The sequence below is a fragment of the Cynocephalus volans genome, chromosome 1 (genome assembly GCF_027409185.1).
Source record: "Cynocephalus volans isolate mCynVol1 chromosome 1, mCynVol1.pri, whole genome shotgun sequence".
In the NCBI taxonomy this organism is placed as follows: Eukaryota; Metazoa; Chordata; class Mammalia; order Dermoptera; family Cynocephalidae; genus Cynocephalus; species Cynocephalus volans.
This window is the reverse complement of record NC_084460.1, coordinates 25,063,808-25,085,132: the sequence shown is the minus strand read 5'-3', so window position 1 is coordinate 25,085,132 and position 21,325 is coordinate 25,063,808. Positions and strand designations below refer to the sequence as shown.

The window sequence follows — 21,325 nt, the reverse complement described above, 5'->3', positions numbered from 1 at the left end:
TGGCCTCCGCGGCGGCCTCGCCACGTGATCCGGGCGGGCGGAAGCGGAAGTGCCGGCCCGGAGCCCGCGCTAGGCTGGCGTCTCCTCAGCACTTCCCTGCAGCCGTCTGCACCAGTCATGGACTGCTACACGGCGAACTGGAACCCGCTCGGGGACTCTGCCTTTTACCGGTGAGCCGCTCCGCCCTCCTGCCCACGGCCTCGCTTACCCAGCTCGCCCGCCGGCTCGAGTCTCCGGGCGGAGCCGGCGGCGCTCGCCCCCGTCACTACGGGTACTGGGGTCCGCCCCGCGCCGGCTCTACCCGAGCGCCTGCCACTTAACGCACAGCCGCCTATGGGCAGGAAGCTGGGCCTTCCCCTGCTCCAGAGAAGGAAACTGAGTCAAGCACGGTGGTCACCCCAAAGCCCAGGTCTGTCAGCCTCCGGAAGGATGCTCAGATCACGTAAAGGGAGGCCGCCTGCAGGTGACAGCGAGTGCCCAGTCTCCTGCCGGAAAGTGTTCCTGAAGTCAGACCACTGGGGCGCTTCGTGGGGGCGGGATCGTACGGCGGGCGGGGTAACAGTGCTGACCAAGGCTGGGAGAGGGGGGCGAATCATCAGTGAATCCCGGGGCAGCTCGAGGGAGGACCCCTAGCTAGGGGCAGCCCTCTCATGAGAACTATAGAGTCCTAAATCATGGGTCTTTATAGAGTGCAAACCGATCACATCATTACCTTGATTGGGATTTTTTCAGTGGTTTCCCCTTTTTATAGAATAAAGTGCAAACTTCTCGTGGGACATCTATCTATAAGGCGGCCCCTGTTAGTGTATCCAGCCTCATCCACTCCTCTCCTACCCAAATCTTGTGTTCCAGCTGCACAGAATTACAGGGCCCCAACATGATGTTTCATGGCTTCCTATGTTTGTAGCAGCCTGCGGTTCTTTCTGTGGGCACTACCATTTCCCTCTTTATCTTATTGAAGAATTGTTGTTGCTTATCTTTCAGGATTTCGTTTAAGGATTCTTTCTGGAACCTTCCCTGATCCTCTACCAATAGAATCCTTTAGGCTTCGCAGCGACTAGTGCTAGGGTCTGTTGTGTATGGCACAGTAGGGCAATATTTGTATAGGTTTTTACTAAACCAAGCTCCTTGAGGTCTGAGACCATGTTTCTTGCAACTCTTTATCTCTAATGCATGTTTAGAACAGTGCCTGCTGTGTAATAGTTGCCCAATAAAGTTTTTAAAAACATCTTATTAATTGCAACTAAAGATCACAAAGACATTACATTGGGGTCTTTTTTTGTGTGTGTGTGTGTGACTGGTAAGGGGATCGCAACCCTTGGCTTGGGGTCACCTGCTCAGCCGGTGAGCTCACGGGCCATCCTTATATAGGATCCGAACCTGGGGCTTCGGCGCTCCCTGCGCCGCACTCTCCCGAGTGAGCCACGGGGCTGGCCCTGAGGTCTTATTTTAACAGAAGACATTTGTGCTAGTGAAACTATATACTATTTTCATTCACATACTAAAAACTTTTAAATGTTAATTTTTAATACACAAAATGATACACTTCCTAGATGGACAAATGCCTTGTGGCAGTTTTTAGAGCTCTGTTGCATTTGTTGTTTATTTATAATTCTTTCTTGAGAAATATACCTATACAATATTTAAAAACTGCAAAAACTTAGTTAAAAATCAGTAAAATCAGTAAGAAACAATGATTTCAACGTTTTAATGGAGAAAGGATACCAGCTGACAAAGGCAGCCATATCATTTAGTGTTTGCATACCAGCTGGTTGACACAGCATCACTTTTTAAAATATTAACTTTACTTGTATTATTTTTGAAAATGGAAGTTGCCTACCCAGGCTTGTTAAATTAGAGAGTACTGAAGACAGTGACTTTATTATCACAGAGCTCCTATCTATCATATGAAGTCTTAGCTTTGTTGATACACCAGTAAAGTTTTACACAAATGTAAGTGTGGAGCATGTGCCATAGATGAGACCTGAATAGCTAACCTATTACTGTACTTCCAGAAAGGATTAGGAGACCTGAGATTTGCTGTGGAGGATGTTTATGTACTAAATTGCTAACAGATATGGAGCCTTTCTTATTTGCTAGACAATATGCTAACTACTTTATGTATTAACTTGCTTAAGCCTCACAGTTTCACATGCCCCATCTACTGATGAGGAAGCTGAGGCACAGAGAGGCCAGGTTACACAGCTAGTAAGTGGTAGAGCCAGAATTTGAACCCAGACAATATGGTTCTAGACCCTATGCTCGAGCATAGGTTTTTTTGTGTTTGTCTTTTTTAAACAGAAAAATACAAGAGCATGTTCTAGCTTCTCCACCAGAGTGGAAATGCTTTAAGTGTAGGTGAACTTGATTTTGTGCATGTGTGCATAGCCTTATGCATAACTAGGACCTAACACATATTTGAGTTAGTGAATGAATGATAAACAGGTGGAAGACATTGCATTTGAGTCCTGTCTGCAGAACCAGATTCTTTTACATTGGAAGTAGTGTTCTGGAGGACTCACTGAATTTGGGGAGGCAAGGAGAGGAAATGGTGACCAGTTTTATGGGACTCCAGAAGTCTAGCCATTTTTATCCTAAAAATCCTACTTGGGCTAATCCCATTAATTAATTTGGCCCAACCCTTTGCCACGCTGAGCATGTATTTACCAATAAAATAGACGTGGACCCAGTCTGCCCTCATAGAGCTTACAGCCAGCAGGTAAGACTGTTCATAACCACTCAGTATCTGTTTGATCGTACTCACTATGAAGGAGAGGTATAGGAGCATATAACCTATGAGAGAATATAACAGACTGGGGAGAGTGGGGGGTCAGAGGTAGAGGTAGAGAAGACTTTCTGAAAGAAATCATAATAACCCATCCAGGGGATGAGTTGACTTAGGTGCAGGGAGTGGGGTGGAGAAGAGCATATATGAAAGTCCTGTGGCAGAAAGGACTGAGGCATTCCCAGTGACCTAAACAAAGAGAGCCAGTGTAGCTGAAGTGCCACAGGCATCAGGGACATGAGATGAGGTTAGTCCCCTTTTCATGGAGGCCACACCCTGCAGGGACTTGTAGACCACCTTTTTCTGAAGAAAAATGGGAAGCCTAAATTAAAGAGTCTTAACGAAGAATTGATGTGATTGGATTTGCAGGGGGTGGGTGGGGTGTGTGTGTGTCTGTGTGTGTCTGTCTGTCTAAGTTCCTTCTGGAGGTAGAAGGGGGAGCAGGTTGGAAGGGGCAAGCAAGAATGGAAGCAAGGAGACTAGTTATGAGCCTTGTGGAATAGACCAGGGGGAAGTTGAGGGTGGCAAGCACTGGGGTGGGAATGATGGAGGTGGTGAGAAGGGGCAGTGTGAGAGGTGCGAGAGAGATTTTAGTAATGATTATGCTCGTTGGGGAGGAGAAAAAGCAAGGAATCAAGGATGACTTAGGTTTGGGGCTTAAAATCATAAGAAAGGAAGAGTGAGGAGTGAGTTAGGTGGGAAGAGGGTGAGCATGGTTTTGAACACACAGTTTCAGGTACTTTAGAAACATCCTTGTGGTAAAAGAAAGGGGAGCAAACATACATGATAAATTCCTGAAATTATTCTTAGAAGGGAAGGCAGCTATTTTAGTAGTTGTCTGTTTTTGGTTTTTTGCCTATATAAATGTGAACTTTTAAAAATTATGGTTAAATATACATAATACAAAATTTACCATCTTAACCATTTTTTGAGTGTACAGTTTAGTAATCTCCAGAATTCTTTCATCTTTCAAAACTGAAATTCTTTACTCATTAAACAATAACTCCCCATTTACACAACCCCTGTCAACCACCATTCTATTGTCTGTTTCTATGAATTTGATTACTCTAGATACCATGCAAGTAGAATCATACAGTATGTCTTTTTGTGACTGGTTTATTTCACTTAACATCTTTAACCTTCATCCATATTGTGTCAGAATTTCCTTCCTTTTTAAGGCTAAATAATATTCCGTTATTTGCACATAACCACATTTTGCTTATCCATTCATCTATCAATGGACACTTGGGTTGCTGTCACCTCTTGGCTATTGCGACTAATGCTGCTATGAACATTGGTATACAAATATCTATTTGAGTCCTGTTTTCAGTTCTTTTAGGTATATACCCAGAAGTGAAATTGCTGGATCATATGGTAATGCTGTGTTCAGTTTTTTGAGGCCCTGCCATACTGTCTTCCATAACAACTGCTGTACTGTTTTACATTCCCAGCAATAGTTCTTTAGTAGTATTCATTTTTGAGACAGGCTGTAGTCAAGGGATTTCAGGAGTGATGTTGGGCTCTCCTATAGGGTCTGGGGATTTTGGAAATTATTGGATTATTCCCCAAGGCTAGACCCAATGTTCCTCTTTCACCCCAATGGTCCAGTACTCTAACTTGTACAGGCTGGAGGTCATCTGTTTTCACACAAGGGCTTTTCTCACACTGTAGTGGACCATGCTTCTCCCCAGTTCAGCTGTACTGCCAGAGGGATTTCTTCACTGTTTCCTGCAGGGAGCTGGAATTGAGGCTACCAGACCAGGCTAGGTCTAATGATTTCCTGGCATTAGAATCCAGGGCTGTTACTGCTGCTGAGATTTCTGCTTCTGGGACCTGGGAGTGGAGAAGAAAGATGGAGCAGGCCTTCCTCATTGAAGGTGCGGCCTGTGCTCACCCGTAGGCATTTCCAAGAGGCTGCTCTTCCTGCTGCTCTTCACTCTGGCTGTCCATACCCCATGCTACCCTTGAGGTGCATTTTGTGTCACCTCACTGTCCCTGAGAAGCTTCAAGTGCTTGGGAAGGTGGCACATGTGTTGTTGCTCTTCACTCCCTCCCTTTAGTCCTGCACCCTCTTCGGGGTGCCTTTATGCCTCGCTCTGCCTCCTTCCCACCTGGTCTGTGTCACGACCAATCTCCAGGACTGCATCTCACTTATTGTTTGATTGTAGGTTTTGGCCCACAGCCTCGTAGGCATCCCAGCTCTTGCCATTTTCCAGGGTGACTTAAGTAGCCACTTGACTTCAGTCCCACGACCTCTACTCAAATGATTTTATCCAGGGCTGAGCCCGTGGCGCACTCGGTAGCGTGCTGCGCTAGCAGCGCGGCGACGCTCCCGCTGCCGTGGGTTCGGATCCTATATAAGGATGACCGGTGCACTCCCTGGCTGAGCGCCGGTCACGGAAAAAACAAACAAACAAAAAAAAAAAACAAATGATTTTATCCACCTCAGCCACCCCCTCACTGGCTTCCACCCCACCCCTGTGCTCTTCCAGAACTGCTCTACCTCTGGAATGTTAAATTCAGACTGCCTGCTCTCTGACCATAAGCTCTTCTCCCGCCCTGATACTCTGATACCTCCTGATGGACCTGTCATTCAGCCTCGCTGGGATCCCCATCCGTGAGGCCCTCTGTTCTCTTCGTGTCTACTTGCAGAACCCCCTTCTACAGATGTTCCCCCCTGCTCCATCCAGCATGGAGTATAGCCACAGTAAGTGTGTGAGGAGGAGGTTAAAGTATAATGCCCTCCAAATTAAGAGGGTACTTTGAGACCAAAGAAGGAAGTGGACATGTCCTTTCAGAGATATACAAAGATATTTATTAATGTGGGTTACTTAACACAGGAAAGCTGGACACAGTGAAGAATCAGGCATCTGCAGATGAGAGCTCTAGCTCTTTGCAAGTTAGACATTGTTTATAAAGCAAAAGCCCCTGTTACTAAAAATAACTTCCAGGAAACATCTTAAGAAAAATTAGTTGATAACATTTACCAGGTGTCTTGTGATTCATGAGATAGGGGGTCTTGTGATGTTAGTACTCAGACCACTGATGCCACCTACTGTAATAAATCATTCACTCTCTTAAACCTATGTTCCTTTTACAGCTTTCCCTAAGGTTAAGGTGTAACTGGACAGCAAAAAAAAAAGGAATGAGGTTGAACAGAAGTCAGTGTGGCAGGTGGGGCACAAAATGGCATTGGTTTTGTTCACCCTCTAATAGTCAGTCACTTCAGTTTCTTTCTTGCCTTTACCCTAACAACCTTGTCCTGGGGCCAGCCCATGGCTCACTTGGGAGAGTGTGGTGCTGATAACACCAAAGCCACGGGTTCAGATCCCTGTATAGGGGTGGCCGGTTCACTCACTTGGGAGAGCGTGGTGTTGACAACACCAAGTCAAGGGTTAAGATCCCCTTACCAGTCATCTTTAAAAAAAAAAAAAAAAAACCTTGTTCTTTGTCCTTTGGTAGCATTTGCCTGGCACAGAACCACTTCCCAGTGCATCAGCATCTCACCATCTCTCTTCCTGTACCCAGGCTGCCGAGCACTGCCATGAGGGTCATACAGCAGGCAGGTTGGGACTACTACAGCACAGATCCATGGTCACCAACCTCAACTGGACTCTCACAATCCTTTATGGAGTCAGCCTACACTCACCACAAGGGCTCTCCTTTTAAAATATTACAGGAAAAAATAATTGTGAGCAATTAAAATATTTTGGGAATGTTTAAAAGAAGTCTCCTTGTCCCCTCCTCCCAACAGCTGACTTCACCTCATGCTTCCTAGAGAACTGGAAGTCATTACTGTCGTGGAAGGGCGTAGGCTTCCCCCAACCAAACCTGCCTTCTGTCTTTCCTGACCCACTGAGGAGATGTGCCCTGTGCACGATGTCTCTCGGCCTTCTCAGAAACCATGTGCCAACCCCCATGTACTCCCTCAGCCACAGCTACTGTCTAGGACCTCCTGCATCAGGATCACCTGAGATACTGGCTACTTGCGGATTTCTAGGCCAGACTTATTCCATCATCTCTGGGGTGAGTCTTGGGAATTCCATTTATATTTTAATAAGCATCCAAGTGTTTCTTTGCTGTAGGAAAATTTAAAGACCACTGCTGTACGTTGTTTTTCACCATCCCTGCCACCAAGTGCTCAGATTTCGAGAATTCTCAGGTCTCCCATCCTAAAAAAAGAATAAACTTCCTCATCCCACAGGTCCTTCTTGCCCCATCTTTCTCCCACCACCATCCCCAGGCAAAGGTCTGAAGATCCCCATCTGTACTTGGCTTCCATTTTTTTTTTTTTTCTTCCCACTGATCACTTACTCTGGTCTGACCACACTGTTCTCAGTGATATCCTGTCGCTGCAGCAGACACATCCAGGCCTCACGTGAGCTCAGTTCCTTGGAACATTGGCCAGAGCTGATCCACAGTCACTGAGCAAGTGGGAAGCAATCCTTTTGGGAATAGATGGGGCACAGGTGAGCCATAGCTCGTGGCCAGGTACCTGGGCTTGCCACCAAGTGGGAGAACATTGTGAGCAGGAGACTTGGGATCATGCAGTGTATGAAGAAAGTAGTGGGAAGGTGGACACTGGTCCAGGCCAAGGCTGTGAGGTCATCCAGGGATTGCGTGTTCTGGGCACATGGTTGGGGCAGAGCACCACCAAGTGTCCTCAAATCCACACTGCTGACTGAGCTTGCAGATGCTAGAGACAGCAGGAGAGCCCTTTCCTCCTGCAGTGTCCATCCAGCACCCTCTACTGAGAAATCTTAATATCCAGCTCACTGCAGAGCATTTATTGAAGCGTGAATTTGCAGCTGAGAGGCAATAAACTGATAACTGGCACAATCTACCGCTTGGCTACTCAGCTTCCACATGCACACTTCTACATACTTTTGAATTCCTTTACAACAACAAAACAACTCTATATTTCTGCTTAACAAGATACTACTGTCCTCGCATGAAAAGGACTACTCCATCCCAAAATGAGAAAACAGAATCTTAACAGTCATGGTATCCATCCCTGTATTAAGTACTCCTCAGATTGACTCACTGTCCCATTGAGTATTCTGTTACCAACAAACTAAATTGTAAAGTTAACCTCCAATATAACTTGTATATAAAATTAAAATCGGAAGGAGAGAGAAGAAAATGGTTAGTATATAACAAGCATAAAGAGAATATGCAAAGTGACAACAGTCTTCATTTCCATAACTGGACACAAGATCATAATTGATGTCTATGATTTCCTTCTTCAACTGCCCATATATATATATATATATATATATATATATATATATATATATTTCCCCCCCTCGGCCAGACCATCCACCGCTCTGGGGTTTTTACCTAGTGAGGTGACCCAAGCTTTCATCCTTCAGTCATTCTGCTTTCTTTGGTTGCTGAAGTTTTTCATTAACCTTTACTGTTGGGCATGGAGACACTAAGAGGTGCCCCGGAGGATTCCCTGGATTTCAGATGTGGTCCTCCTCCTCTCCTTTATGTAGCAGCACCTCAATTTCCCTTTTGTAATCAGAATAATCTCTTCAGCCAGTAGATGAACCCATTTTTTATGCCTGTTGATTCAATGGCATAAAGAACCCAAAATGGCAAGGTAGTACTCTTGTCTTCCAATTCAGTGAACCCATTGTTGTGTCTCCTGTTGGAAGCATTCTCCCCTTGGAGACTAAACTCTTCAAGCCAGATCTCAAAGTTACTGAGACTGGAAACAACATTTGTGTAAGATAGTTACTAGGTGTCATAGTGAGAGGAGACACCCCTTGATTGTAAGTCCCATGTATTCTAACTGTGGAGGAGACACCACCATGTAATGGTCTCTGATTTGAAGCATAAGCTTCATCCTATTAATACAGAATCCCATCCTTTTAAGGGTGTTGTCTCTCAATTGGTGCTATAACTGAATTGTCAGTAAATTTAGGCCAGTCACTTGTGGGTGATGGGGTATATGGTAAGATCAGGTGATGGCCCTGAGCACCCTGCTGCAGTTTCTTTGCTGTGAAGTGAGGTCCTTGGTTAGATTCAGTGCTTTGCAGAATGCCACAACGGTGGATAAAGCATTCTGTAAATTCACAGATAGTGAGTGCTGTCAAATACATCACAGGCAGGAAGGGCAAATTCACATGCAGAATATGTACCTGTTCCAGTGAGGACAAATTTTTGCCCCCTCTGTAATGGAAGAAGCCCAATGTATTACAACTTGCAGGCTGGTCCCCCAGGGAATGGTGCCACACTAGGCCATTTATTGGTCTCTGGTGTAGGCAGATGAGGCACTCAGCGGTGTTAGCCAAGTCACCTTGGATACAGAGGCTTCCAAGACATCTCCCTCAAGTGAAGTTATCACACGGTTTTCAAGGAGAGAAAGACTAATCTCAGAGACAGGAAAGCAAGCTACTTCCAGAGCTAAGGGAGACTCCTTATGACTTGGGGGTCCAAGATTATTTCATCTGGGTTTAACCAGATATCTTCCTTCCAAGTTTTGGGATCACATTGTTTCCTGATCATTACCCTAACTATCATACGAGAAATGGAATTCAACTATCTTAATTGTGTAGATTGTTGAATTACATTTTGTGTTTGATTTTCAGCAATAGCAGCTGTATAGCTACAAGAAATAAGAGATTCTTTTAGGGCTGTTACAGAAGCTTTCTGCTTAGACCATGACTTGAACTGAAAGTTAACGGACCTGAGCCTGTCATTTGCTCTTTGTAAATGTTTAAGTGCACTCAAAATAATCCATTCTGCATGACAGTCCTTATAGTCATTGTTACTGCCATCCAGTCGAACATGGAAGTCACTCCCAAAGCACATTTTAGTTGACTGTTCATCATAATAAACTGCAGGCTTGATTAATTGTGATGCTACTGCATACAATGGGTTACTAGCATCTGTTCCTCATTGGCTAAGAGCTCAACACCAAACCAGTCCTCAAATCCCATCTTCATGTCTCTCTCCTGGAACCATTCCCTGTACCAAATCTTTATCAGTCTGGGTCCAGTCAAGAGATTAAATTGTGGTAAAAGAGTACAAGATATAAGAAATTTTTATGACAGCATAGGGCTGAGGGAAAGTACCCAAGGAACAACAAACTTGGAGGAGGTTGGGGTTCAGACCTTGTTGGGGAAGATATAGTTGCAGCCCACTGGATGACAGAGAAGTTTGCTGGTTTTCCCTGGCCAGAGCTGGTCCACAGTATCCGGCAAGCAGGAAGCAACTGGTGGCCTGGGGTGTAGGCATGCAGTGGGGGTGAGGGTGCTGGTGCTGGCAAGAGGCCTGAAACACGTGTGTCCATAAGGCAAGTCACAACCAGTGGCCAGGTATACAGGTGTGCAGAGAGAGTCAGTGGAAACACTCTAGAGCACAGATGGGGTGCAGCCAGTTTCCAGGCATCTTGACAAGCAGAAGTGGGGCCTGTTGTGGACAGGAAGTCTGGAGTGTGGTGACTGTCCAGAGAGTCCTGGGAAGGTGATCCTGGCAGGGCTGCGAGATTGCTGAGGGACCACTTTCCAGATGCATGGCTGGGCCAGAGCACCACCAGATGTCCTCACACCCTCACTCCTGGCTGACAGCCACCCCTGGAAGCAGCAAGAAGGCTCCTTCCGTGTGCAGTGTCCCTCCAGGACCCTCTACTGAGAAAGCTTAACATCCAGCTCACTGTAAAGGAGAAATGCTTAATGGAATGTTGACCATTATCACATATCAAAGGGTGAATTTGGAGTCAAAGGGCAATAAATTGATAACTGGCATGCTAGGTCTGTGTGAATATCTGTTTCTCCTTAGGTTTTTCACTCAGTGGTTTTAGTAACAAAATGTCAAAAGAAATGCATATGGGTAAAAATTTATGCAATATAAAAATAGTCCCCCTACATGCCTCCCCCATCCACCACCCTGCCCGAAGGTAACCACTGTCTCTGGCTTAGTATGGAAGCCTCTCAGTGTTTCTCTATATACAGTCTGTTCTCTGTATCCATGGGCTCTGCATCCAGGGATTCAACCAACCACAGATTGAAAATATATGGGAAAAAAGTTGTGCCTGTACTGAACATGTACAGACTTCTTGTCTTTATTCCCTAAACAATACAGTATAACAAATATATAGCATTTATGTTGCATTCGGTATTATAAGTAATGTAGAAGTGATTTAAAGTATACAGGAGCATAGGCATAGGTTATATGCAAATACTAAGCTATTTAATATCAGACTTGAGCATCCATGGAATTTGGTATCCGTGGAGATTCTGGAACCAGTCCCTTCCCCATACCTAGTGTCCACTGTATTTACACACAAATGTGATTATATGTAAATATGCTTGTCAAAAATGTGCTCAGTTTTTTTTGCTACATGAATGTGTTCGTGTGGTTCATATTTGGCTGCAGCTTGTTTAACTTAACAATGTATCTTATAGGGCATTTTGTGTCAGAGCAGAGTCACCTTATTAATGGCCCCATCGTATTCCCCAAAATGGGCATACCATAGTTTGTGCAAGTCCCGTGTTGGTGGATATTTAAAGAGGTTTGTCCAGGTTTGGGCTAACTCAAAAGATGTACACATTGAAAAGTTGGATAGATAGCCTTTCGTTTTCTTCCTTGAGGGTTGAACCAGTTTATACTTCCACCAATATGTATGTAAGTGTTCATTTTTCTACATTTTCATCAATACCAGATATTAGACTTTTTAAACTTTTTCCACTTAGATGACCAAAAAAATAATTTTTTAATTCTTATTTACCTAGTAATTAGGATGTCTGTTCATATCCTTTGTTTCTCAGTTGTGTTGTTTCTATTGATTTGTAAAGGAGCCATTTACATGTTCTCCCTATTTATGCTTTGTTACGAATCTACAAATATTTTCTCACAGTGGTCATTTGGCTTTTATTTATGTATTAATTTCTAATGTACAGGTTTAAAATTTTTATGTAATCTGTCAGTTTTTTCCTTGATAATTCTTGGGTTTTGTGTCTTGCTCTGAAAGACCTTTCTATATTTCAACATTATAAAAAGTTTTAGCCTTTTTTTTTTTCAAGTTTTTTATGTTCAGTTTTTAAATATTTTCACATTAAGGTAGTATGCTATAGCCCCTGACCATTTTTATTTTAGTTTTATTTTCATTTGAAAAATTAATTAAAGCCTTTTGTGTTTTTAAGAAAAGTATTCCTTTTTCACTTGTACCACAAACATTTTTTTCCTTTTGATAGTTTGTCTTCCTACTTTGTTTTTGGTGAGGTTTTTTAATGTGTAAATGTTTCTTCATGTTAATTATTTTAATAAATAACCATTAATGTGGTTTTAAAAAATCAAAGTCACATTCCCATTCCCCCTCTCGTTCAACCAGTTCTACCCCTCACCTACAAATCACCTGTTCTGAGATTCTTATAAATTTTTCCAGAGTTTCTTTTTTCAAACAGAAGCATATATGAATATGTACTGTATTTACCCCTTTTCATATAGAAGTTTACAGAAGTCCTTTAGTTTTTATTTAGATCCATTGGTTTGTCTTTTTTCTTTATAACTTCTCTAAATATCATGCTTAGAATTTGTTTCTACTTTGAGATTGTACAAATGTCCAAGATTTTTTCTGACATGGCTTTACCTTTTTAAATATTTAAATCTTGAATTCCATCTGGAAAATGTTTTATTGTAGAGATTAAGTAATAAAATAGTATTTATTTTTGGTTTTTCCCGTATGGCCAATTGTCTCACTTGAAGTATCAATTTGTACTAATTTGAAACGCTATCTTTATTATATGCTCAGTTCACAAGAATTTTTTTGTACTCTATTCTCTTCCATTGATCTCTTTGCTTATCTGTGCGAAAACAATAGTTTTAATTAACTTTAGTTTAGACGGTGTGTTTGATATCTTGTATTTTTCTGTTCCTGTATTTTCAAAATGTCCTTAAATATGTTCCAGTATTTCCTGTTTCAGATGATCTTTTCTCCCCCCAGATGAACTTTAGAATCAGTTTGTGCGGCCGAGCCCGTGGCGCACTAGGGAGAGTGCGGCGCTGGGAGCGCAGCGACGCTCCCGCCGCGGGTTCGGATCCTATATAGGAATGGCCAGTGCACTCACTGGCTGAGTATCGGTCACGAAAAAGACAAAATAAATAAATAAATAAATAAGAATCAGTTTGTGCATCTCACCCCTCCCCCAAATTGGGGGGGATTTTTATTGTAATTCCTGTGCATTTATAGTTCATTTTGGAATATTTCTCCATTTCTTCTGCGTCCTTGAGGAAAATTTGATTTGATTTTGTAAAATTTTTCAAGGTCTGTTCTTGGATATCTTATAGTTTTATTGCTGTCATGATTAGGATCTTTTAAAAGTTATGTTTCTAGGCTGGCCAGCTGGCTCAGTTGGTTAGAGCTGGTATTGATAATACCAAGGTCAAGGGTTCAGATCCCCTTACCAGCCAGCCGCCAAAAAATTTTTTAAAATGTTATGATTCTAATGGATTCTTGCTATGGTATAAAAAATTTCTTGGTATAGAAAATTGATTGATTTTTGTTGATCACCCTGCTGAGCTCTCTTATTTATTCACTATTCCATAGACTGTTTTGGGTTTTCTAAGTAGACAATCACATTATTTGCAAATGGTAACAATCTTGCTCCTCCTCTCACATATAAACCTCTGGGTTTTTTCTTAAATTATTTTAGCTAGAACCCCCAAGGAGGATGTCAAATGGTAGATAATGGTGAGCATCTTACCAATCATTAATGGGAAGGCCCCTGAAATGATTCCAGCTGAAACACCATCCTTCTTAAACACTGACTTCTCTTGGCATCCTGGAATAGTGCCTATTCATTTTCTGGCACTTTTGCTGTCTCCTTTTTCCCACCTCCGAGCATCAAATGATGGCTTGCCTCAAGCCCCCTACTCTGACTTTTCATGCAGCATACACTTGGTGATCCATGCACATCTCAGATTGCAATCATCTCGTGCCTGCTTGTGATTTTGTTACCTTCCATAAGCCAAGCACTCACAGATTGCCATCTCCAACCCACGACTCTCCCCAGCTCCATTTCAGTGAAGAACTACTCTTGGATTTCTTGCAGGCATCCCTAATTCAATACCTCTAAAACTGAGTTCATCATTAATAAGCACTGAGCAGTATAGAGCCCACAACCTGATGATTCAAGAAAGCCTCCCTACCCTGAGAGACCCTCTCTGAAGGTCTTATTTCTTGCTAATGCCAGCCCAAGCCAGCCACCCCACCCCAGTTCTATCTCAGTTTGTGCCTTGGATATTGGCCACACAGCCTCCCTGTCTCAGGAGCTCCTGTCATCCTTAGACACTTGCCCCAAGAACAACATCTTTCCCTGCCAACACCCTCTGCTCCCTCGCCCGCTGTCCCTAGGCATGCATGTGGTCAATGGGCCTACCTATTTCTAGTCATCACCCTTCTCTCTGCCTGGGGTTAGGGGAGGGCTCTTCGACTGCCCTGCAGAGGACAAATGGAGGCTTTGGGGATTCCTCTGGGGCTCATTCCATCCCAATGCAGTGTTATGAGGAGGCTAACCTCTGCTTGTCTGTGTGGGCAGGAAATATGAGCTGTACAGCATGGACTGGGACCTGAAGGAGGAACTCAGGGACTGCCTGGTGGCTGCTGCGCCCTATGGGGGACCCATTGGTAGGTCTCCTCTCCACCACTGCATGCTCTGGAACCCTGGGATGAACTCAGGGTGGGTTTGGGCAGCTAGTCCATGAGGCCTGCTTCACGTGGGGTGGGCCTGGGCAGCTAGTCCATGAGGTCTGCTTCACATGGAGTGGGTCTGGGCAGCTAGTCCATGATGTCTGCTTCACATGGAGTGGGTCTGGGCAGCTAGGTCAGAAGTTATCTTTTCAAACTGCAGCGCTGCTGAGGAACCCCTGGCGGAAGGAGAAAACTGCCAGTGTGCGACCGGTGCTAGAGATCTATTCTGCTTCTGGCATGCCTCTGGCCAGCCTGCTGGTGAGTCCCCCTGACTGTCCCTGGGGCTGGGGACTAAGCAGGGCTTCCGCATCCCAAGGATGCACTCTGAGAAACCTATCTGTCTTCTGCAGTGGAAGAGTGGGCCTGTGGTGTCCCTGGGCTGGTCAGCTGAGGAGGAGCTTCTCTGTGTGCAGGAAGATGGTGCAGTACTGGTTTACGGGATTCATGGTGACTTCCGGAGACACTTCAGCATGGGCAATGTAGGGGCCACAGGGGGCTGGGGAAGGGGATGGAGTTTATGATCCTGTGGCTCCCTCAACCCATGGCCCCTCTCCCCAGGAGGTACTACAGAACCGGGTTCTGGATGCCCGGATCTTTCACACTGAGTTTGGTTCTGGGGTGGCCATCCTCACAGGGGCCTACCGCTTTACCCTCAGTGCCAATGTGAGTGACCTCAAACTCCGCCGGATGCCAGAGGTGCCAGGTGAGCTCTGATACCCTTGAGACAGTTATTCAGCACCTACAGATATACCTCCAGACTGTGGGACCAAGAGAGGCAGAAGCTGTGGGCTATGGTCATCCTGATGTTGTCCCTCTCCTGGTTGCAGGTCTGCAAAGTGCACCCTCATGCTGGACCACACTGTGCCAGAACCGAGTGGCACACATTCTTCTGGCTGTGGGGCCTGATCTTTACCTTCTAGACCATGCAGCCTGCTCCACAGTGGTGAGGGCCCTGAGGGGGAATGAAGTAAAGGGTCTTGAGGAGGCAGTGGGAAGGCTCCAAGAAGTCAGTATATCTGGTGTCCTCTTTGGCTCTGCTCCAGACACCCCCTGGCCTGGCCCCAGGAGTGAGCAGCTTCCTGCAGATGGCTGTCTCCTTCACCTACCGACATCTGGCACTCTTCACAGACACTGGCTACATCTGGATGGGGACAGCATCACTCAAGGTGTGATCCTGGGACAACACAGGGTACCATGCCTTATCCAGGGAGATCTGTCAGGGGTAGGGGAGGAGATTTTCAACTAGATTGGTAACTGCTGGGACAGAGCCATGACATTCTCCACACCCTTTTAGGAGAAGCTGTGTGAATTCAACTGCAACATCCGGGCACCCCCGAAGCAAATGATCTGGTGAGGATGGAGGTGTTATGCTGGGAGTGGGATATAGCCTTATTTCCTAGGACACCTTGATTCACCCTGTCTACTGGCCAAGCCAAGTGGAGCTTGGATCTTATTTCTCTGCCAGTGTATACTTAAAGGAAACCATTGTCCTCCGTGGGCCGCAGCTGCCCGTGGGAGCTGACAGTGCAGGGGTAAGAGGGAAGCAGATGGGTCAGCATGCAGTCAGAGTATGGGATAAGGGGCACAAGCATGTACAGGGCTGTCCCAAGGCAGATGTAAGCACTGATATGGGAGACATGGTTGTGGGCCTCGTGTCCTGTGTGTGTCCCAGACATTTGTGTGTGGTGCTGCCCACAGGTGCAGCCGTCCTCGCAGCAAGGAGAGGGCCGTTGTGGTGGCCTGGGAGAGGCGGCTAATGGTGGTGGGCGATGCACCCGAGAGCATACAATATCCTTGGAGGGCTGCCAAGTGGGATGGGAGGGAGGAACAGAAGGGAGGGGTCACCTGCCCCACTCCATATCTGGGTGCTCTTAGGAGCCTTAACCAAGCTCAGATTTGTGCTGGACGAGGACTCCTATCTGGTGCCTGAGCTTGATGGGGTCCGCATCTTCTCCCGCAGCACTCATGAGTTTCTGCACGAGGTTCCAGGTGAGGCCCTCACAAGGGCACCATGTAACCCAGGGTGGGGGCTCCTCAGCACCCCAGCTTCCCTGGGCCAGTGTCCCAAAACAGCATCAGGGCATTGAGGCAAAGCTGAGGGGTTTTCTGCCCTTTCCCCCACTCACCAACTCCCTTCCTCAGTGGCCAGTGAGGAGATATTCAAAATTGCCTCAATGGCCCCTGGAGCTCTGCTGTTGGAGGCCCAGAAGGAGTATGAGGTAAAGCCCTGGGCTTCTCCCCAGGTCCCCCGATGGTCCCTTCCTTCCCTCGCCTCTGCCTGGGCATGTGTGGGCATAGCCAGGTGCTGCCTGTCAAGAGAGGGATCCAGTCAGGACACTGGCCTGGACTGGATAGGGCTGGTTCAGGTGGACTAAGGGGACATAGTGTCCTCCACATGGTGATGGGGAAGAGCAGATGTTCCCACTATCTCCAGCTAGGCACAAGTCAGGGCTACTATTAGGAGGTCCCAAGGTCCCTCTCAAGAAATTGTGGGCTGATATGGGGTGATGTCTGTGGGCACCTTGGGTGGATTGAGTGGGCTGAGGAGGTTTCGTCTCCAGCCTGTGCAGCCCCTTCACACCAGACCATTTGAACCACAGCCTGGGGGACCAGGGGCCAGATGTGGGAGTGTACTCTATTGTGACTGTCCCTGGGTCCTTCCGCTGCAGAAAGAGAGCCAAAAGGCTGATGAGTACCTGCGGGAGATCCAGGAGCTGGGGCAGCTGACCCAGGCTGTGCAGCAGTGCATTGAGGCTGCAGGACACGAGCACCAGCCAGACATGCAGAAGAGTCTTCTCAGGGTTGGCCTGGAGGGTAGGGCTGGGGAAAGGTGCTAGGGACAGGGTGGGCTGGGCAGCAGAATAAGCTGTCTTCTATTGCCCTCTGGCTCTTCTCAGGCGGCCTCCTTCGGAAAGTGCTTCCTTGACAGATTTCCACCTGACAGCTTTGTGCGCATGTGTCAGGACCTACGTGTACTCAATGCTGTTCGGGACTATCACATTGGGATCCCCCTCACCTATAGCCAGTATCCCCATGCCTGCCAGAAGGGTGTTTATGGCTGGGGGTGGCAGGGGAAGAGCTAGAAATGCAGTCTGCAGGTCTTTGGCAAACAGGGCTTATCCCGCAACTGGATCCTTAACCAAGGAAAATACAGATACAAGCAGCTCACCATCCAGGTGCTGCTGGACAGGTACTACAAGCCCCGGGGTGCTATAAGGAGGGTTAATAGGTGGGTGGCATTACAGCCTTTGGTGGGGTCCTATGGTCACTGCTCCTGACCCATCTCTTTAGGATTTGGGAGGCCTGAGGCATAGGCTGGGGCCATGCTGCCCCTCTCTCTTCCCACCTCACCCCTTGTACCCTTTACTACTCTTGCCTGCTAGGCTTGTGTTACGGAGGCTTTACCCCCTGGCCATCCAGATATGCGAATATCTGCGCCTTCCTGAAGTACAGGGCGTCAGCAGGATCCTGGCCCACTGGGCCTGCTATAAGGCAAGGATGTGGGTTGGGCTCCAAGGGCATTTAGAGGATTCGATGATGCCCTGGTGAGGTGTAGGAAATAGTGTAGAACTGAAGGGGTGAGTCCTGATCAAGGGCCTGAGGGGGTGGGGTTAAGGAATGACGTACAGGTATGTATGATAGCACCCCACACATACCTTGCAGGTGCAACAGAAAGATGTGTCAGACGAGGATGTTGCTCGGGCCATTAACCAGAAGCTGGGGGACACTCCTGGTGTCTCTTACTCTGACATTGCTGCACGGGCCTATGGCTGTGGCCGCACAGAGCTGGCCATCAAGGTATGGGAGCCCAGCCCTCCCCAGACACTGTGATGTGGGTGTTCAAGGTTCCCACCCTATCTCCTTTTCTCTGTGCCTTCCTCCCCACCCCATAGCTGCTGGAGTATGAGCCACGCTCAGGGGAGCAGGTACCCCTTCTCCTAAAGATGAAGAGGAGCAAACTGGCACTGAGCAAGGCCATCGAGAGTGGGGATACTGACCTGGGTGAGCAGGGTTTGGGTGAGTGTAGAGCTGTGTATCCCAGGCTGAGCAGGGGGCTGGGCTGGAGTCCGCACCCCACCTTATCCTCCTGCAGTGTTCACGGTGTTGCTGCACTTGAAGAACGAGCTGAACCGAGGAGACTTTTTCATGACCCTTCGGAACCAGCCCATGGCCCTGAGTTTGTACCGACAGGTGTGTGGTGGGCAGGGGTAGGGATGGATCCTCCTGAACCCTTGAGTTGGCCATGCTGATTGATTGCCTGCTTGTGGCCCAGTTCTGTAAGCATCAGGAGCTAGAGACGCTGAAGGACCTTTACAATCAGGATGACAATCACCAGGAGCTGGGCAGCTTCCACATCCGAGCCAGCTATGCTGCAGAAGAGGTGTGAGGTCCACGGGCTGAGTGGGGTGGGTGTGCTGGGGCTGTTGATCTGGTTTCTTCTCCAGGAATTTAGGCCTCCATATTGAATGTACCCTCCATGTGGTCCTCACTATTGAGAGTTTTCAGAAGACATGAGGCCAGGATGGGGGTTGGTGTCAGAGGCACTAGCCATCCCACTAGGACACCAGAGTGTTGTACCTAGCGGGTAAAGTGGACACAGGGATTGGGGAGAAAACTGTCGCCTAGGTGGGGAGATCCAGGGTGCTGCATGCTGTGAGCTCAGGTCTTCCTTCTTGTCTTTGTAGCGTATTGAGGGACGAGTAGCAGCTCTGCAAACAGCTGCCGACGCCTTCTACAAGGCCAAGAATGAGTTTGCAGCCAAGGTTTGGCTCACCCTTTTCTAAGAGCCTCCTCTCTTCCCCTCCTGGTCTTCCCTCCTTGTCCCTCTCATCCCTGCCTCATCTGGGTCCCCAGGCCACAGAGGATCAAATGCGGCTCCTGCGGCTACAGCGGCGCCTTGAAGATGAACTGGGGGGCCAGTTCCTAGACCTGTCTCTACATGACACAGTCACTACCCTCATCGTTGGTGGCCACAACAAGCGTGCGGAGCAGCTGGCTCGTGACTTCCGCATTCCTGACAAAAGGTGGGGAGGGCCGGGTTGCATAGGGGGCTAGGACCACCTGCCTCTCCTGCAGCACCTCTAAGCCCAGCTTTTCCACAGGCTCTGGTGGCTGAAGCTGACTGCCCTGGCAGATTTGGAGGACTGGGAGGAGCTAGAGAAGTTTTCTAAGAGCAAAAAATCACCGATTGGCTACTTGGTGAGGCGGGGGTTCTCCCTCCAGAACACCTCCAGTCCTAGGGAGGGGCTGGGCAGGGAGGCAGACAGGATGGCCCATTCATGCACCTGTCCAGCTGTCCTCACGGCTGGCAAGTGCTTCCTCCATATCCAGGTTCGTGGGCAGGCACTATCCACTGGGCTTGGTGCACTATGGATGGGCCCGAGTCTGCCTACAAATGTTGGGAGAAGCGAGAATGAGCTGCTTTCCCCAAGGAGGGCCACATTATTGCCTGAAGAAAAATCCTGTTTGAGTCGGGGTGGAGGGGGACAGGGAGGGTGCATCTGTGAGACATGGAGGATAGTAAGAGGGTTTGTTTTCTGTGGCAGGAGTTAAGAGGTGTGGAGGGTGGGTTTGATAATGGCAGCCATGAGAGAAAACCTGGATGTGAGAGGGTTGGTGGCAGGAAACACCTGTGGCGAGGGGGTAGCACTGTATGATGGAGTAGGAGCATGGACGTAATTGGTCTCAAGGCTCTAACAGGTCTTTGGTTTAGGTTGTTTTTGCCCTAGGAATGTTGAGATCACAACTGTCTGTATTGAGGGGGCGGGGGGTTATATGTACTGATGGGTGTATAAGATACATATGGACAATGTGTCTATTGGACTTTTGCTCATAAGAGAGAGGACAGGAAAGCTATGCCTTATCTTCTCCCTCCGCCCCCTCCCTCTCCTGCTAAGCCCTTTGTGGAGATCTGCATGAAACAACACAACAAATATGAGGCCAAGAAGTATGCTTCCCGTGTGGGTCCCGATCAGAAGGTCAAGGCTTTACTTCTCGTTGGGTGCGTTGACAGAGGGCCCTGTGGGTACTGGGTGGCTGAGCCAAAGGGCTGATGAGAGGTAGGGTCTGTGCCCTTGGGCAGCCCTAATGTCATCTCCCTCCTGCTCAAACCACAGGGATGTGGCTCAGGCTGCAGATGTGGCCATCGAGCACCGGAACGAGGCCGAGCTGAGCCTCGTGTTGTCCCACTGTACAGGAGCCACGGATGGAGCCACGGCTGACAAGATTCAACGGGCCAGGGCACAGGCCCAGAAGAAGTGAGGAGCTGACCCTGCACTTCTCCCTGGGCAGGAGGCTCCTCCTTTACCCCTGGGCTTGGTGGAAGTATCACTATTCATCCGGCTCTTCCCCTAGAAGAGCTGAGGGGAGGGGGCAAGGGGTCTGGTTGTAAATAAAGTTGGAACATTTTTATTTATTTATTTATTTACTTTTATCTTTTTGGTGGCTGGCTGTTTTTGACCTTGGTGTTACCATCACCATGCTCTAACCAAGTGAGCTAACCAGCCAGCCCTAAAGTTGGGACATGTTAGGGTGCTTGTCTTATGCAGTCCAGCCTAAGCAAAAGCAAGCTCAGACAGAACCATCTAGACAACACAGCAAAACTCACTGCGTTTGATTGTGTTGGGGCTGGAGGTTGGGGGCTTCTCTAGCTACACTTAAAGAGAATTGTCCCTCTCCACAAGGAAAGCTCTCTCAAGCTCACAGCCCCTAGGAAGATTTTGGAGAGAGATGACACAAAACTCAAGCACCAATTCATCCAGAACTACACAGAAAAGTATTCGCATGTACATACACACACAAGAACCATGCTAAACACTTTACCATTATTATTTCATTTATTC

At 47.3% G+C, this 21,325-nt stretch overlaps 1 protein-coding gene across 1 annotated transcript; it reads left to right on the top strand.

The window, feature by feature from the left end:
• Positions 1-3: 3 nt before the first annotated feature.
• Positions 4-20,878, top strand: VPS16 (VPS16 core subunit of CORVET and HOPS complexes). Its single transcript, XM_063103391.1, has 24 exons — positions 4-170; positions 14,332-14,420; positions 14,644-14,741; positions 14,834-14,962; positions 15,042-15,186; positions 15,311-15,426; positions 15,527-15,649; positions 15,778-15,833; positions 16,182-16,292; positions 16,378-16,472; positions 16,626-16,702; positions 17,153-17,284; positions 17,381-17,508; positions 17,638-17,673; positions 17,867-17,975; positions 18,147-18,281; positions 18,377-18,485; positions 18,577-18,674; positions 18,757-18,864; positions 19,169-19,246; positions 19,338-19,507; positions 19,586-19,682; positions 20,381-20,484; positions 20,600-20,878. The coding sequence occupies exons 1-24, from the start codon at positions 118-120 to the stop codon at positions 20,742-20,744; spliced, it is 2,541 nt and encodes an 846-aa protein (XP_062959461.1). The 5' UTR covers positions 4-117; the 3' UTR covers positions 20,745-20,878.
• The last annotated feature ends 447 nt before the right edge of the window (positions 20,879-21,325 follow it).

What these genes read in the sequence shown, in the direction of transcription:
- VPS16 (XM_063103391.1), top strand. Translation starts at nt 118, where the DNA reads ATGGACTGCTACACGGCGAACTGGAACCCGCTCGGGGACTCTGCCTTT. An exon ending in GGGGACTCTGCCTTTTACCG is followed by an intron (nt 171 to 14,331) that starts GTGAGCCGCTCC and finishes CTGTGTGGGCAG; the next exon opens with GAAATATGAGCTGTACAGCA. An exon ending in TTCCGCATTCCTGACAAAAG is followed by an intron (nt 19,508 to 19,585) that starts GTGGGGAGGGCC and finishes GCTTTTCCACAG; the next exon opens with GCTCTGGTGGCTGAAGCTGA.